This window comes from Mytilus galloprovincialis, chromosome 1 (assembly GCF_965363235.1).
Source record: "Mytilus galloprovincialis chromosome 1, xbMytGall1.hap1.1, whole genome shotgun sequence".
Lineage (NCBI taxonomy): Eukaryota > Metazoa > Mollusca > Bivalvia > Mytilida > Mytilidae > Mytilus > Mytilus galloprovincialis.
This window is the reverse complement of record NC_134838.1, coordinates 8,233,457-8,252,479: the sequence shown is the minus strand read 5'-3', so window position 1 is coordinate 8,252,479 and position 19,023 is coordinate 8,233,457. Positions and strand designations below refer to the sequence as shown.

Genomic DNA, 19,023 nt, shown 5'->3' with positions numbered 1-19,023 from the left:
CCACACAGTGGCTAGGCTGTATATAATCTCACCTGAACTAACAGCCCAACCCTCAGAGTTGACAGGTGTATAAGGTGCAGAAGATGCCACACAGTGGCTAGGCTGTATATAATCTCACCTGAACTAACAGCCCAACCCTCAGAGTTGACAGGTGTATAAGGTGCAGAAGATGCCACACAGTGGCTAGGCTGTAAATAATCTCACCTGAACTAACAGCCCAACCCTCACAGTTGACAGGTGTATAAGGTGCAGAAGATGCCACACAGTGGTTAGGCTGTATATAATCTCACCTGAACTAACAGCCCAACCCTCAGAGTTGACAGGTGTATAAGGTGCAGAAGATGCCACACACTGACTAGGCTGTAAATAATCTCACCTGAACTAACAGCCCAACCCTCAGAGTTGACAGGTGTATAAGGTGCAGAAGATGCCACACACTGACTAGGCTGTAAATAATCTCACCTGAACTAACAGCCCAACCCTCAGAGTTGACAGGTGTATAAGGTGCAGAAGATGCCACACAGTGACTAGGCTGTATATAATCTCACCTGAACTAACAGCCCAACCCTCAGAGTTGACAGGTGTATAAGGTGCAGAAGATGCCACACAGTGGCTAGGCTGTATATAATCTCACCTGAACTAATAGCCCAACCCTCAGAGTTGACAGGTGTATAAGGTGCAGAAGATGCCACACACACTGACTAGGCTGTAAATAATCTCACCTGAACTAACAGCCCAACCCTCAGAGTTGACAGGTGTATAAGGTGCAGATGATGCCACACACTGACTAGGCTGTATATAATCTCACCTGAACTAACAGCCCAACCCTCAGAGTTGACAGGTGTATAAGGTGCAGAAGATGCCACACACTGACTAGGCTGTAAATAATCTCACCTGAACTAACAGCCCAACCCTCAGAGTTGACAGGTGTATAAGGTGCAGAAGATGCCACACACTGACTAGGCTGTATATAATCTCACCTGAACTAACAGCCCAACCCTCAGAGTTGACAGGTGTATAAGGTGCAGAAGATGCCACACAGTGGCTAGGCTGTATATAATCTCACCTGAACTAACAGCCCAACCCTCAGAGTTGACAGGTGTATAAGGTGCAGAAGATGCCACACAGTGGCTAGGCTGCATATAATCTCACCTGAACTAACAGCCCAACCCTCAGAGTTGACAGGTGTATAAGATGCAGAAGATGCCACACACTGACTAGGCTGTAAATAATCTCACCTGAACTAACAGCCCAACCCTCAGAGTTGACAGGTGTATAAGGTGCAGAAGATGCCACACAGTGACTAGGCTGTAAATAATCTCACCTGAACTAACAGCCCAACCCTCAGAGTTGACAGGTGTATAAGGTGCAGAAGATGCCACACACTGACTAGGCTGTATATAATTCTCAAACAGTAAGAATCTCTTAAGTTCAATGACGACAAGTTCTGACAAAGGATTTGAATCTGTATAACTGTTAGTTGATAGCCAGGTTGACAAGTCAAAATCTAAAATAATGAAAAACATAGTTGGATTTCTTAAAAAGAAGAATTTGTCTAAAAAATCAAACATAGAACCTTAATAGTTTAAGAAATAAGATATCTTACAGATCTTTCTGTTTGACAAAAATTGATTCTATATTGGAATTGTGTTTTACATTCCACATATGTTTACTTCAAATGTTTATATATACATGTACAAATGTCTTTCTACATGCAATGCTGGTACTACTGATAAACTAATGGTCATATTTCTGACCGATGAAAGATCATAAAGAAATTTGTATATAATCTCCATTATGATTTTAAAATCTTATAATTAAAACTAGAGGCTCTAAAGAGCCTGTGTCGCTCACCTAGGTCACCTAGGTCTATGTGCATATTAAACAAAGCACACAGATGGATTCATGACAAAATTGTGTTTTGGTGATGGTGATGTGTTTGTAGATGTTTCTTTACTGAACATTCTTGCTGCTTACAATTAGATGTGTTTGTAGATCTTATTTTACTAAACATTCTTGCTGCTTACAATTATCTCTAATTATAATGAACTTGGCCCAGTAGTTACAGAGGAAAACATTATGAAAATTGTTAAAAATTGACTATAAAGGGCAATAACTCCTCACAGGGTCAATTGACCATTTTGGTCATGTTGACTTATTTGTAGGTCTTACTTTGCTGTACATTATTGCTGTTTACAGATTATCTCTATCTATAATAATATTGAAGATAATAACCAAAAGCTGCAAAATTTTCTTAAAATTACCAATTCAGGGGTAGCAACCCAACAGCAGGTTGCCGGATTGGGCTGAAAATTTCAGGGCAGATAGATCTTGATCTAATGATCAATTTTATCCTTGTCAGATTTGCTCTATTAAAGTGCTTTGCTTTAGAGATACCAGCCAAAAACTGCATTTTACGATTTTGTCAGATTTGCTTTAAATGCTTTGCTTTCAGAGATACGAGCCAAAAACTGCATTTTACCCTATGTACTATTTATAGCCATGTCAGCCATCTTGGTTGGGGGGCGGGGTCATTGGACACATTTTTTAAACTACATACCCTAATGATGATTGTGGACAAGTTTGGTTAAATTTGTTTTAGTAGTTTCAGAGGAGAAGATTTTTGTAAAAGATTACAAAAATTTACGAAAAATTGTTCAAAATTGACTATAAAGGGCAAAAACTCCTTAAGGGGTCAACTGAACATTTTGGTCATGTGAACTTTTTTGTTGATCTTACTCTGCTGAACATTATTGCTGTTTACAGTTTATCTCTATCTATAATAATATTCAAGATAATAACCAAAAACGACATTAGTAACAAGAACAAAACTTATTCTTACTTGGATTGCCAGAGAATGCAAATCCACTGTTCCAATTACAGGACTTCTTTGGCAGTTTGACATTATCTAACACTGTATGCCTAACATCACAACTGTCTCTGTCTGAAGTCTCCATACAGAGACCCATGTCAACAGATACCAGGTACATTCCTTCACTATTTAAATCATGGATCACATAGCTGGAAAAAAGTTTGAAAAAAGGAATATTAGTAAGGTCAAAATAGAAAAGAACCAGAACTGTACCACAAAAGACTCTAAAGTTAGTTTAGATAGGTTTAAAAAAATAATATAGTGTACAATTAGTAGCAAGGTTTTTTCTTGTTGATATCTTAACACAGATATATGTCTTGCCTTTTAAAACCTTATCACTAGATACAACAATCGCTTACGTCTACAATTATGCCGGAGAAAAAATAACAATAAAGAGTTTCGATTTCATTACTATTGTCACAGGTGACTCAAAAAATATTCTAAATAAACAAATATTCTTATAGCGTTTCTTAAAATGTATTCTGATACAGATTAAACTTACTCCATTCTAAGTCCTCCTTGTAAGGTAAAGGATTGTGGTTTCCCCCACTGGAAATGTAACAAGGATACAGTAGCTTCCATTGTCTCAATGCCAAGAGTGATTTCATTTGTACAGGGATCCAGTTTTACTGTGGACTGGATTTTCTTATCAATATAGCCAATGTCAGAACAGATAGTAACTGATGTACAGTCTGATTGGATGTTTAATGATACATCTGCTGGTAGAGTAATGGAGTCTTCAAGTTTACCGCACTCTGAAAAACAAATATGTACAAATTGTTTTGCATTTTAAGAATTGCATTTAAAAGTGTTGCCTTTTACCCTATCTACATATTTTCCATTATATTTTATTAAAAAACAGCAAATATTTTTTTTAAATTTCTTATTTTTCTTTTTTGTGTTGAACATGTTGAAATGAAATCTGTAAAATCAGGTCCTAAAGTCCACATAAGAAAATCTTTCATTTTTTTTTTTAATCACCTTGTTCAATTTTGTCATTTCATCTTTTTTTCATATCATTCAACAAGTAAAAACTACATACTTGAAACTATACACATAACACTGTGCCAAACATTTTTGTCTTAATCACTTTACAATATTTACATACTTTCACATAAAGAATTGAATTCACACATATTTAAACCAGGCCATGAAAATTGAAGTCGAAAATTAAAGAAAAATTGAAAATAGATACAAATATTCTGATAACATCATGTGAACTGTTCTTACCATCATTTAGTCTGCCATTGGCTGTGGTGAAAGGTAAGACAGAGTGATCACATGGGGTTACTTGAAGGTAGTCACTGATTCCAGTATCTTGTAACAGTTTGGTTGTTGTCGCTGAAGGCAGTGGATCAACTTTAGATTGATTCTCGGCCAGTAAAAAGTTGTTCAGTGAAAATGCTGTGAAATGAATATGCAAATTTATGCATATGAGAATTGCAATAAAATAATGTACATGAATGTCATCTTCAATCTTTTTAAATTTTTAAATATTGTAAATTCAAAAATGTTTGAATATTCTTATTATTGCCAAAACTGCAACAGAACAGGTTTGGCAAAAATAAAAAACTTGCATTTTAAACTTTGAGAACATTATTTTTATGCCTTATTTTATGATTCTTTTTGTCCATTGTTTAATAATAGCAATAATAAATGAAAAAAAAAAATTCTGAATATAAAGTAGAGTAAAAAGGAGCACCCTTATTCAGTGATATCAAATTTGAGATACTGCATAGATGTTTTAAAAATAAATGCACTTACAATGTTAACTCACACAGTGTTTTACATGTTTCTCAGTTACTGATGTGTAAAAAGTGAAAATCAAACTCTCCATGCAAAAATTATCCAATCTATCTGGTAGCAGCATTGTGATAAAAAAATTCATACATACTTAGCAGCATAAGTTTCAATGCAATGGATAATACACAAAGTCAGGCCATTTAAAACGAGACTATTTAAATTACATAAACATACCTGAATCAAAGAAAGTTGAACCAGTGAAGCAATATTGTTTAGGAAGTTGTGTACCACTAAACACAGTCATTTCAAAGACACATGCCCCTGATGTTTCAAAGCAGATCTTCATTGTCATATCCAGCTGAAATTTTCCTGCAGACTGTAGATTTGTGATAGTATATCTGAAAATATCATATAATTTCATATCAATTCTTTATCCTTGTATTTTAAAGAAATATTTTAAGGGAAAAATAGTTCTAAATGTTTTGATGGTTATTTTGATGACAAGGCTTGATGTTCGAGAAGAGAATTATTCTTTTTTCTTCCTTTATACTGTACATATGTTTATTTCAATTATGTCATTTTTGGTTTATTCCAGCAAATCAATTAAAACATTAGCAATACTTAATTTTTTTTATAATTTTTATCGATTTTGCTCTGATATTTTTGTTCAAATAATTATCTTGTGCTTCATTTTCAAGTATGACTCCAAAACAGCAAAGTTTTGGTGAAATTAAACATAATATAAAATCCTTCTCCTCCCCATTTGGTTGTGGAAAGAGAGTGAGAATCTCAGAATTAATTCCATTACAGCGTAGATGCATAGCAGTAATTGAAGAATTCTACTTTTGTGTAGGTAGATATATATATATAGTGTATAGTGACAACTCTTTAGCTTGTTGTAGAAAACATTTCAAAACTGTTTAAAGTACAATATTTTTTGGAGGAAATGCTTTTCCCTAGTTTTCCAAGAAATTGTGATTCTATAAAGATTAACATCTTCTTCAATTATCTTACGTGAGTCTGACAACATTCATCAATGTCTTTGTCTCTTCAACTCCTACAATTGAACACATTTTTATAAAGAGACTGTTGTGATCTGATAATCTTAAAAATTTCCATTAAAATACTTGCATCATATATATTTTTAAATAATTCATAGTGATCAAACAGCAACATACAACATCATGGCATAAAATCAATAAATCGAGTCATACACTTTTTGCACAGCAAGATATGATATCAAATTTGCATGGACTAAAAAAAAACACCTTCAGACCCCATACATTTTTGCTTAACAAGTTCTTAGCTCAGAATGGAATAGAGCTCAAATATGAATGCTGTTGAATCACTTTTTCAACATCTTCCTATATCTATAGACAATAATTTTCAAGGATTTGGGGGTAAAGGCAACCCACAAATTCAAAAATTCAATGCGATAAAAAAAACATGTCACTTAAGGTAGATAGGGTGTCTTCCTCCATCTTGGATTTGGAAATACCAGAAAACAATGTCTAGATCTTTAATAGAATGTGCAAATTTTTCGAGTAGTAGGTAATTCATGAGTAAGAACTTCCACTTCTGTATAGAAAATTACATGTTTTATCATATTCATGGTTGTATTTTACAAAAAACAGAAAACTTTTGTTTGATCAAAATTTTTCCAACTTTGCCACATAAGGGGAGGCAACCTAAATGCAAGGGCAGATAATTCAGATTAAGGTACTTTTACAATAGAATGTGTTAAAAATTATACCAATGGCTTCCGGTTGTCCCATGCAGACGATGTCAAAAATTCTTGAATGAAATCCACTTCAATCGATGGGATACTATTGTTATTGAACTTTATCATTGTGTTTTTTTAATTACCGGAAGAAAGATTACACATATGGCAGGATATTTTCTGGACTAGACCTTGTGAATATAGTTTTAATAATTCAACAATGCCAGCGAAGAATACTACGAAACAGGGCAATGGCGGAAAATTGTTCTCGGACATGTGTACTTTTATAAAGGATAAATGTAACGACATGAAGGACGATAATATGTCAGGTAATGAGACTATGGAGGCTCTCAATGAACGCTTCCTAAAGGAAAGTGATAAACTTCAGGATAGTGAGAAAACTGCATTAAATGTAATGACACTGCTGATGCCCGTTTTAGATGCTTTCTCGGCCCGTAGGGATGAAACTTTAATGGTTCACGATACGAAAATCAACCGATTGCAGGTAGGAGTTCGTAACATCGAATACGCGAATGACGCGCTAGATCAGCAGTCGAGGAAAGACCAAATAAGAGTGACCGGCATACCGGAAGTGGAAGGCAATGAAGTGGTAATAGATGCTCTAATGGCTTTAGCTCGTGCTATGAAGGTTGTCTTGACCGGAAAGATCGAGGACGCATACCGAACTGGTAAGAAAACCCCAGGGAAAAACAGGCAAGTGATCGTAAAGTTTGAAAACCGCACTGATCGTTTTAAATTCCTTGCTAGTAGGAAAGAACTTAAACAAACTGAGTTTAAAGACGTATATGTAAGCGAAGATTTGACACCGTTGCGTTTCAAACTCTTTCAATTGGTAAGGAAAAATGATGACGTCAAAAACGCACACACGCGTGATGGTAAAATTCATTGTTTTATGAAGAATGGTGGTGATAGAGTGGTGATCGCATCCCCCGACGACCTATTCAAACTAGGAATCGTGGACGTTGATTATAAAAAGTTGGGACTTACTGAGCTGTAGGAGCGCGCGGAAGGGAAATGTCTAGACACCGAGTCAGTGCTTGATGTCAGTGATGATAAATCTGTGATTCAAAAGGAAGTGCTTGAAAATGAAAATATCTTGCAATTTAAAAATATAAAAAATTTAACCCTTAATGTGTGTGGTCTTGTCTCTAAATTGAAAAATCCAGATTTTATTGAATTCATGTCTTTATATGATGTCATATGTCTTACTGAAACTAAAATTGATCAATATGATGATGTTGAGGTTGATGGATTTAATCTACTACCCTGTGTTATAAGGCAAAATTGTACATCTAAATCAGGTGGTATTTGTGTTTATGTAAAAGAATATATATGCAACTATGTTCATGTAAGGGACCCATTTACTTGCTCTAGTCATTGTGTATTATGGTTCACCATTGATGATAAGCTATTGTTTCAAAAAACTTTATTTGGGGTTGTTTATATTCCACCTGATGGTAGCTTATATAGTAGTGTTGATATGTTTAATGAAATTGAAAATGTTATAAATGAATCAGATTTACAAGTTTGTTTACTTGGTGATTTCAATGCACATTGTAGTAACTGTAATGAATATGTTGACATTGACAATAATATTCTTGACTTTTGTAATGTGCCAAATATTGAGCAAAGTCTTGTTAATAATTTACATATATTAGAGGAATGTGGTATCCCTGTTGTAAGACAATCTCAAGATAAGCATAAAGTTGATAAATATGGCAAAAAATTATTAGAACTATGTAGAAGTTTAGAACTGTTCTTTGTTAATGGTAGATTGGGTAATGATAAGGATATTGGGCTCACGACTTGTAATAATTCTGTTATTGATTATGCCATTGTATCACCAAATCTATTCCGATCGATTGTTGATTTCAATGTATTGATATTTGATCCAATTCTTAGTGATATTCATAAACCTATTTGTTTACATTTGTGTACAAATTTAACTTGTGTTGTTGATGTAGATTTGAATAACTCTTATGTAAATGACAATGATATGGACAATACAAATGACTCTAACATTGTAATCACCTTGCATGGTGAATCAGAGTCTATTGTAAAACCAATATGGGCCAGAGACAGAGCACCAGTTTTCACGGAGAACCTAGACGATACCAGTATAGATGAACTTTTGAATAAATTAGAGGATATTGATCCTCAAAATACTGATAATGTAACTGTCAATAATGTTGTAAATGATTGTGTTAATATTATAAGGAATGCGGCAGAACAAGCCAATATGTTTGTTAAAATCAATGATAAAAATGTTAAAAAAAAATGTAACTCTCAATTTGTACATCGTAAGAAGTATTTCAATAGTGAATGCTATGTAAAACGTAAAAATTATCGCAGGTCTAAGAAGTATTACTATAGAGTACGTTCAACAATTAATTATGATGATTTGGTATGTAAAAGTAGAGAGTACAAGAAAACTTTGAAAACTCAATTTAACGAGTTTCAGAAGGCATTTATAGAAAAATTACGTGGTTTGCGTACCACTGATCCAAAGTCTTATTGGTCATTGTTAAACAAGGGCTGTGAGAAAGGTAAAAATGTATCTCAGAAGGTTGCTCTTGATTTATTTTTTAACCATTTTAAAAATTTGAATAATGTAGAAAATGATATTGATGTTGTATTACCAGAGAATATTAGCGAGTATAATACTGTAATTAATCAGTCTATTTGTGAACAAGAAGTTGTAAATGCAATTAAGTCTTTGAAAAATAACAAAGCATGTAGCGATGACATGATACTTAATGAATTTTTGAAACATGCAGCTTGTAAACTTATGCCTGTATTTTTGAAAATATTTAATATTGTATTTGATAGTGGTATTATACCGGACTCATGGTCAAAGGGTTTTATCTGCCCTATATTTAAAAAGAAAGGTGATCCTGCAAATGCTGACAACTATAGAGGTATTACAATATTGAGCTGTTATGGAAAATTGTTTACATGTATTTTGAATAATAGATTGTTCAATTATTTGGAAAGTTTAGGATTATTATGCGAAGAACAGGCAGGCTTCAGAAAGGGGTATGGCACTGTTGATCATATCTTTAACTTGAAATGTCTCATTGATTTGTATTTATTTAGAAGAAAAAAATTGTATTGTGCTTTTGTTGATTTTCGTAAGGCTTTTGACTCTGTCAACAGAATATTATTATGGCAAAAATTGTTACGCAATGGTATAGATGGTAAATTGCTGATTGTATTACAAAACTTGTATAAAAATGCAAAATCTTGTGTAAGAGATGGATCTAATTGTTCAGATTTTTTTGCATCTAATATTGGTGTGAGGCAGGGTGAAAACCTTTCGCCCCTATTATTTTCTATTTTTCTTAATGATTTGACTGAGTTTATGTCACATGCTTATAGTGGTCTGAATGATGTTTGTAATATGTCTCATTTATTGTTTGACAATGATGATATTGAAGTGTATTTTAAATTGTATCTGTTGTTATATGCGGATGACACAGTCATTTTTGCAGAATCTGCAGTTGAGTTACAATCAGCATTGAATGCAATGTATTTATATTGTGAAACATGGAATCTCAAAGTTAATACTGAAAAAACCAATGTTGTTATATTTTCTAAAAGCCGACAGGCTGATAATGTTCATTTTACATATAATAATGACCGTTTATCTGTTATTGATGAATTTCAATATTTAGGTATTGTATTTTCTAGAAAAGGTACTTTTCATGTTAATAAATCTAGACTGGTTCAACAAGCCAGAAAAGCAATGTTTTATGTATTACGTAAGGCAAGAAAATTGTATTTACCTATTGATGTATTATTACAACTTTTTGATGCTATGGTTGCCCCTATATTAATGTACGGTGCAGAAGTTTGGGGGTATGAGAAAAATGATGTTATTGAATCACTGCACTTAGAATTTTGTAAATATATAATGAAAGTTAAAAAATGTACACCTAATTGCATTGTATATGGTGAACTAGGTAGAGTACCAATGTCTGTTAATATTAAAGCAAGAATGGTTGGTTTTTGGAAACGTATTGTTACTGGCAAAAAAGAGAAAATTTCTCGAACATTGTATGAAATGCTATATAAACTTGATTCTGGTAATGTTTACCACTCTAAGTGGTTGAATTGTGTAAAAGATATTATATCTGAATGTGGTTTTATTAATGCCTGGAATAATCAATATATAGATACAAATTGTCAGTTGTCTAAAAATGTGAAACACTATTACCACAATTTGTTTGTAAATGAATGGAAGGCTCAGATATTTAATACCTCAAAATGTTTAAATTATAGAATGTATAAGTCTGAGTTTGGTTTTGAAGATTATTTAACTACATTGCCTTTTGATCTTAGAATTAATTTGTGTAAATATAGATGCAGTAGTCATAGGTTACCTATTGAATGTGGTAGATTTTATAGCATTGATAGATCAGAAAGAATATGTGATTTATGTAACAGCAATGTGTTAGGAGATGAATTTCATTATATATATGATTGTACTTTCTTTAATGCTGAAAGGCTGAAATTTTTGCCTGCAGATATTTGTAAAATTAAAAATACTACGAGCTTCTCTAATTTAATGAATAGCAAAGATAAATTTGTTCTTATTGGCTTAGCCAAGTTCTGTAAAATTGTAATGTCAATTTACAAATGATATTTACCTTCCCATTTATTCATGCATTTGTAAATATGTTTGTTATATTGTTGTACTATCATGCCTCATGTGAGGCCTTTAGTGAAATAAAATGTTTCAATGTTTCAATGTTTCAATGTTTCAGTTAGGAATTTCTCTATTTTATTATGTAGCAAGAAAACGGGTCCGGTGACCCCATTTTTTCTTTTTCTTAACTGAAAGCATATTATTAAAGCTATCTTCTCATATGTTATCTCAAAATTCTCATGCATAATCTATACAAAATTTGTCAATTTTGAACACTGTGTAGCATGAAAATAAGCCCGGTGACCCATTCTTTTTATTACTTTTTTTTAAAAAGCATAATATAAACTACATTTTGGCAAATTATTAAAAAATTCTATGGATTATAATTTAGACACCCCATCTACCTTAATTGGCACCAAATAAGTAAAACTATATCAGAATATCAACTTTTTTCTAAAATATCACAAATTAGCAAATTGGTAAAAGTTTACCTACACAAGAACTTACCAAATGCGTATCCATTGAGATCTACTGTTTCATATACCCTTTCTATACCAAACTTAAGTTTGTGATTACAGGGATCCAGTTCAACAAAGGAATGGAAGCTTTGTTGCAGGAAGTCAGAGTACATACAACAATCTACAGCAGTACACGTATCATGGATGTTACACACTGCATTGGCAGGAAGTGTTGGCAAGGTGACGTCTGCTGTACAATCTGAAAAGGAAGTCAGAGTAAATACAACAATCTACAGCAGTACACTTATCATGGATGTTACAAGCTGCATTGACAGAAAGGGTTGGCAAGGTGACATCTGCTGTACAATCTGAAAAGGAAGTCAGAGTAAATACAACAATCTACAGCAGTACACTTATCATGGATGTTACAAGCTGCATTGACAGGAAGGGTTGGCAAGGTGACGTCTGCTGTACAATCTGAAAAGGAAGTCAGAGTAAATACAACAATCTACAGCAGTACACTTATCATGGATGTTACACGCTGCATTGGCAGGAAGAGTTGGCAAGGTGACGTCTGCTGTACAATCTGAAAAGGAAGTCAGAGTACATACAACAATCTACAGCAGTACACTTATCATGGATGTTACAAGCTGCATTGGCAGGAAGGGTTGGCAAGGTAACTTCTGCTGCACAATCTGAAAAGGAAGTCAGAGTAAATACAACAATCTACAGCAGTACTCTTATCATGGATGTTACACGCTGCATTGGCAGGAAGTGTTGGCAAGGTGACGTCTGCTGTACAATCTGAAAAGGAAGTCAGAGTACATACAACAATCTACAGCAGTACACTTATCATGGATGTTACAGGCTGCATTGGCAGGAAGTGTTGGCAAGGTGACGTCTGCAGCACAATCTATCAATTGGATTAAATTAGAATCTTAATAATCTACTGCCTGGATCATTCTTTCTACATTGATTTGTTAACAATAAGTTAAAACATCTTGGAACAGATAAGTGAAAATAGAGAATTCAGAATCTAAATGGAGTCAAATTTTAGTTTAGATTATAAAAAATTGGGAAAACTTTTAATGATTTGCCTTGCTTAAACTATTTTGATATCTTCAAAAATAAATTTCCAAGCCATAAAATATATAGTAAAAAGTTGTATGTATCAGCAAAGAATATCAATGTTTTACAGAACTATGGAAAAACTTAAATATGAGGTTACTAACAAATACTAATGAACTGCCTTATTTTTCAATTATTTTTTTTTTTTAACCCTTAGACTGCTACGTGCGACTATTGTCCTTCCGATAAAACAGTCCGCTACTGCTACGCGCGACTATTGTCGTTTCCGTAACTGGTTTGTTTACACAGTTACCATGTAATGGGCGGAGTCAATATTCATGAGATTGTGGCAGTTTAGACTTGTATGGATTCTGATTGGTTAAAAATCTGCATTCTTTCAAGTGTCTCTTGACTTTAAACAGGTATAAGCGATGAAACCGAAAGTGAAAAATTTTGATGAAAAAAGTGACAAAATGGCGGATATTGTTTGGAGTGATGGCCAACATGTTCAGAAGTATTTCAATGATAACGATGTGACAGCAGCGGCCGTTTTAAAGGATTTGGACGGAAACAGAAGATATAATAGATGGAAATGGAAACATTCTAGCAAAACTGTGAACAGAAGACTTTTGTTTAGGGGCCAGCTGAAGGACGCCTCCGGGTGTGGGAATTTCTCGCTACATTGAAGACCTGTTGGTGACCCTCTGCTGTTGTTTTTTATTTGGTCGGGTTGTTGTCTCTTTGACACATTCCCCATTTCCATTCTCAATTTTATTTTAAACCAATAACCACGGGGAACCCAGAGACGATGTTTCGAAATGGATGACATGAAACAGGATTTTTATCATATTGCGCCTTTCCACCATGAATCAATATTGATCACTGAAATCGATAGATCCGAACTTTAAGTTTGTCAAGATTATTTATTAACGAAAGCTATTTCCATGAACTTGTTGTATAAATATATTTTCATGGAAGTAAAAGTCTGCGCGTTGAACGTCGAAAGGAAAATACCTGAAAATAGTTGCATAAAAAGGCTGTTGGGCCGAGAAGAAACTTTTTTCTTTTGATAATCACAATGGAACTAGTTCTTAAAAGATATTTTTAACTATATTGGTTCAATTCTGAAGTCATGGATACTTTAAAATTTTGTAAAGTTTTTACATTGATGGATTATTTAATAAAATAAAATAAGTTTACCTTTGTTTACCTCTATTTGCACCTGTACAGGCAATTAATGACCAGAGACTCACACAAAAATAAAATAAATAAAAAATACAGAATCTAACAATACTTTTTTATATAACTTTTATTGATGAATATTCAATATTTACAAAGATATAGCAATTGTAGGTAAACATGTTTATTTCATCAGTGATTAAAATTCTATTCAGCAATACACAAAAGTACAATAGAAATGAATGCAGCAGTCTAAGGGTCAAGTCAAGATGAGCATTATTTACTATATTCACATGAGATCTAAACCCTACCAATAAAACACTCCTACAACATAGCATTAAAACATTACCTTTTTGCCATCTCTCTGCACCAATTGGTGAATAATCAACCATTGTGCAAGGTGTTCCCAAAATATAGGAGTTTATTCCAAGTAAATTAAACAGATCTGTCTTTTCCTGTGAAGTGAATGTCTGTCCAGATATTTTACCAATACTCGTCAGGTGACTAGCCAATGAAAATCCTGAAATTATAACAATAATTCAATCTTTAATAGTGACAATCAAGTATGAATTATGAATTATCAATATGCAGAAATCGATGGGTCTCTGTGAAAACTGTTAAAATATGGAAAAATAAAGATTGGCAGGTAGGTGAAACTTACATAAATGTAAAGATAAATGAAAAATGAACAGATTGATGCCTGATTTATATAATTCTAAGGACGTCAGTCGGCACCAGAAGCGACGAAGCAGCGCATCTATTTTGGGTGGGCAAATATCCACTTTTTGATATGGAACGAGCTCTGACGTCCCACGGCCCCAGCTTGTCTGGCAAAACAGCCGTTGGACGTCAGAGTAATCTCGGACTATTTTGCCATAGAAATGCTGAATTCCGCCATTTGCATTTGTCAAAATATGTGTTTTTATTTTCCTTCTACTGCATGATTTTACTATTAAATTGCCGGGATTTCAAGCGCAAACGAGACCTTGTATATCCTCGATTCATACAAGGAAAAATCAGAGAGGACCTGAATGAAAACCGAATGGTTTAAGAGTCCTGATGAAAAATCCATTGTCATCGCGGCATATGTCCCAAATAGCAGTGGCGGACGACGTACGTCATCGCGGCATATGCCGTGTATAGCATTGAAAGGGTTAACATGTAATAAACAGGAAAATATGGAGTCTGAAAAAAAGCATTTTTCTCTCTGACGAGTTTTTGGTACTAAAAGCATACTGTAAAAAACTTCTAAAAAAAACAACATTTTATCTGAGAAAAAGTTCAGAATTTTTTGTTGTTGATCAAGTTCTTTTAAAACAGTATACTGGTCTTCCAAATGATTGACCTCTTCTATCAGTGTATATAACTAGCAATAAGTTTAGCTTAAACATATTTTTTTGTCAAATGACAAAAGGATAAGACACAAGTTTTTCAACTTAGGAAGTCTTCTCCATAACTTGCACAAAGACCTTGAATTCCATTCCCTCAAAGTGCATGTTGACTTAAAATGATTTGTTTACAATCATCAATGGACTTTCAAGTGAGGCCACTATAGCAAGACACCAAAAGTATACATGTATGACCATGTGGAATGAAATGGTCTTTTATGGGATTATTCTTATCAAATGAATTAGCAAGATTTTTGACAGAAGCAGAATTATATTTCATATCTCCAAGAAGTAATAAAGACTTCCTTGGTAAATCACATCAAAGTCACATAAAATATAAGTCAATTTACCAGATGTTGAATATGGCAGATCCCAAGCACATTGTCTCCACGGTATCATAGCATAAGTGAAGGCATCCATTTCTATCTCACATACCGACGTACTGTTGAAACATATCTGGACTTTAAGGTTGACTCTGTATTGACGCTCAACTGGGAATGTCTCTATTTTGTATCTGTAAGAAAATAATTCATAATGCTGATAATTCAATGACCAAAGGGGACCCTAAGTCAGAATATGAATTGTATCATTTCTAAAAATGGTGTAAAATACCAACATTTTTATACAAATAGATAAATCAAAGTGCTTGTAAGCACTGAAGGGCAAAGATTGCTTTAATTTATCAGTGGGAAGTAAAATTAAACATTGCATTGAATAAAGCATTGGTTGTAGTTGATTCAACAATTATGAACAAAGGAAGATAACTCAAATTTTAAAGATACTTAAACAATGACATCATTGATATTTTTAGAACAGATAATAGATTTCTGCACCTTGCACAAGTTATGTAATTTTCTTGACAAGTATAGCATCACTGTATAACTTGAATACCTGAGCATATAATTCATTAATATTTCTGAAAATGTTCATGGATAGGATGTTTAAAAGTGTTATGATCAATGCACTATATTTTGTGTATCTAAAAAGTAGTGATAAACCCAAAAATGAAAAATAGATATAAAAAAAGTACTCTAAATTCAACCTTTTTGGTTTAAAAAGTTTTGAATAAATAAAAATTCTACTTACGTCAACTTTACAACTCCTTTCAAATTAAACTTTTTCTCCACACCTGCAACAAAAACAGAACTTTTAAATCAGAAAAAAAACTTTAAAAAAAAATTCAAATCATTTATTTTTGCAAATTATACCAAATATTCAATCATTTTGCTTGATAAATATTTGCAACAACAAAAGAAACACCACAAATTTAATAAAAATTTTATACAACTTCTTGTTTATGATTTGTAAACAAACTCATAGCAAACAAGAACTAAGTTTCATAATAAAATTTTACAAACAGTCTACAATATCAAAAGCATTGCAGGTCAAATATTCCCTCTCAGTAAATTCTTATCATCAATATAAATTATGATCACAAATGTTTCTACAGTAATTACAAAGATATGCTTATTTTTAAGAGGAGAGTAAGGAGAGGACAAAGGTTAAAAAAGTATTGTTAGCTTAATTATGAATGAATTCCATAAAAAATGATAATTACCAAAAATGGTAGCATCAGTCAAATCTAATTTGAGACTAAATCGTTCAATGCCAATTTTGCCGATGTTTGTACATGGATCTAGGACAATGTATGTGTGGAATGGACGTCCAAGGAAATCAACATCAGAACAGAAATCTACAGCTGTACACACTTCAGCAATGGATCCTACTGATGATGCATGTAGTGTTGCCATGGGAACATCAAGTGAACACACTGTAAAAATATTCAAAATCATGAATATATTAATATATATGTTATAAAGCTTTCATGTTTATTTTTCTTTTTTCATTTCAATTTACAAACTGAAATTGCAATGCTTATATTCTGCTTAAACTCTGACATGAAATTAAGGTTCTTTCCCATGCAATGCACTGCATGAAGAAATACATACTAAACAGCTTTTCTATTTTATTATAAACTGTTATTTTTGTTTACCTTTTAAACATAGTTCATAAGAGATGGGTGCCACTTGTGGTGCAGGAACTGCCTACTCATCCAGCGCACCAGAGTTCACCCACCATTTTGGGGTTTTGTGCTAACAAATCTTTGTTTTCTTTGTAGAATGTTGTTTTTTTATCTTTTGTTATTTGGTCATTATTTTTATTTATGATTTTGATTATTCCCTTTGTATCTTCCGACTTTTTTATTTCAACTATACATATATCAAACAAATACAGGGAGAAATCATTTTTACCATTTTTCCATCCACCAACTGATGGACTGTAGTTCATTCCTGATGGTTGACATTGTGTGGGTGACATCATTTCACCAATTTTCAGGAATTCCAGTAAGCTTGATGCCTTAGCAGGGTTCAGTAGTGACCCTTGTGGTATGTTATGATAATTATACCAACTGTTTAAGTTGAAACCTAAAACAAGTATGTAGATTATTGTTTCTTGGATTATTATCGTATCATTTAACAAGAATTTCAATTTGTATTCTAATCCAAAATGGTAAGAGAAATAATTTAAGTAACTATAAAATTCAAAATTCAAAAATTCAAAAAATCAAATTCTTCATTTCCTAATCACAGGGTCCTTCCTTTCAGACATTACAAATTTTAACACCTTCATTCACACTTTCATACAACTCTTTTTCACTCATCTCACTCTGATTATTCTAGCAAATATGAACTTCCAAAAAATTAACTGTCTTATCCCTTAGAACAATCAGGAAGAAGGTTAGATAGTTTAATCTATATTGATAGGTATAAATGAAAGAAACACATTTTCATTTAAACTGTACATTGAAAAACTGTGAAACTGTCCTCAATCACCTCTAAATACATGCCATTTTATTTGTTGATACATTTAGAAATATAGATCTACTGAAATGTAAATACTTTTATCATTCCTCATCTATAGATTTTAAAATCTCGTAAGAATTACCTGGTACTCCATAACTTGTATCATAGTCACATACAGGAATTGGTAGAACCTGTTTCTTGAAAAGTTCAAAGGTAACATACTGTTGACCTCTGTCTAAGTACATACTCATGTTCAGGTCTACACGGAAATACTCATCCAATTCATTGTAGTCAACAAGAAAACTGTAAAAAACAAATTCCCAATATCACAATTCTAGGAAAAAAAGGATAAAATATTTCCTTCTAATTTAACTTCTTTCTGTTCACTTCTTTTTGCTTCTCTTTTTTAAATCAGGGCTTTTTGCAGCACTTGTATGTGTACTATTTAACCACAATGAGATATATTGTACCTACATAATTTCTTTTACCTATTCAGACAGTTCCAAACTAAAGCAAGATTCATAATTAGATGTGTTAGGTTGGAAAGACTTTTTATAAAACCAAAACTACAGAATTTTTTTTTAAAGTTCAAAATTGGACATAAATCTTAGAGTTGTCTTTAACAAAAATACAGCTATTCCTTATTATTTTTATAAAGCAGCTCAACCCAAAAACAATTATTTTTTTTATAAAGCAGCTCAACCCAAAAACAATTATTTTTTTTATAAAGCAGCTCAACCAAAAAACAATTATTTTTTTTATAAAGCAGCTCAACCCAAAAACAATTATTTTTTTTATAAAGCAGCTCAACCCAAAAACAATTATTTTTTTTATATAGCAGCTCAACCCAAAAACAATTATTTTTTTTATAAAGCAGCTCAACCAAAAAACAATTATTTTTTTTATATAGCAGCTCAACCCGAAAATAATTATTTTTTTTATATAGCAGCTCAACCCAAAACCAATTATTTTTAGGACATCAATTATTATCAATGTGTAAAACTTACTCTAATATATAGGCATCTAACAAATCTTTAGTATCTTTCTGTCCTGTAAAATAAGATTTTTCAAAATTTTTATTATTTGTTTCATTAGCATGTTATAAATAAAACTAAAGAATAA

The 19,023-nt window shown here is 32.7% G+C and overlaps 2 protein-coding genes across 2 annotated transcripts in view; both read right to left on the bottom strand.

Moving 5' to 3' along the window:
- Positions 1–1,217: 1,217 nt before the first annotated feature.
- Positions 1,218–11,797, bottom strand: LOC143061761 (uncharacterized). The gene is made up of 7 exons (XM_076233775.1): positions 11,512–11,797; positions 5,630–5,672; positions 4,850–5,013; positions 4,103–4,276; positions 3,375–3,627; positions 2,843–3,021; positions 1,218–1,507 (listed from the first exon to the last, which is right to left on the bottom strand). The coding sequence occupies exons 1-7, from the start codon at positions 11,633–11,635 to the stop codon at positions 1,218–1,220; spliced, it is 1,227 nt and encodes a 408-aa protein (XP_076089890.1). The 5' UTR covers positions 11,636–11,797.
- Positions 11,798–11,811: 14 nt separating this feature from the next.
- The window catches only part of LOC143064564 (uncharacterized), a 90,050-nt gene continuing 82,838 nt past the window's right edge, over positions 11,812–19,023 (bottom strand). The window contains exons 64-71 of the mRNA XM_076237474.1: positions 18,909–18,951; positions 18,044–18,204; positions 17,350–17,523; positions 16,656–16,868; positions 16,184–16,226; positions 15,448–15,611; positions 14,059–14,229; positions 11,812–12,266 (exon numbers count right to left, since the gene is read on the bottom strand). Coding sequence (XP_076093589.1) covers positions 12,106–12,266; positions 14,059–14,229; positions 15,448–15,611; positions 16,184–16,226; positions 16,656–16,868; positions 17,350–17,523; positions 18,044–18,204; positions 18,909–18,951 — 1,130 coding nt within the window. The 3' untranslated portion in view covers positions 11,812–12,105. The remainder of the gene's footprint in view (positions 12,267–14,058; positions 14,230–15,447; positions 15,612–16,183; positions 16,227–16,655; positions 16,869–17,349; positions 17,524–18,043; positions 18,205–18,908; positions 18,952–19,023) is intronic.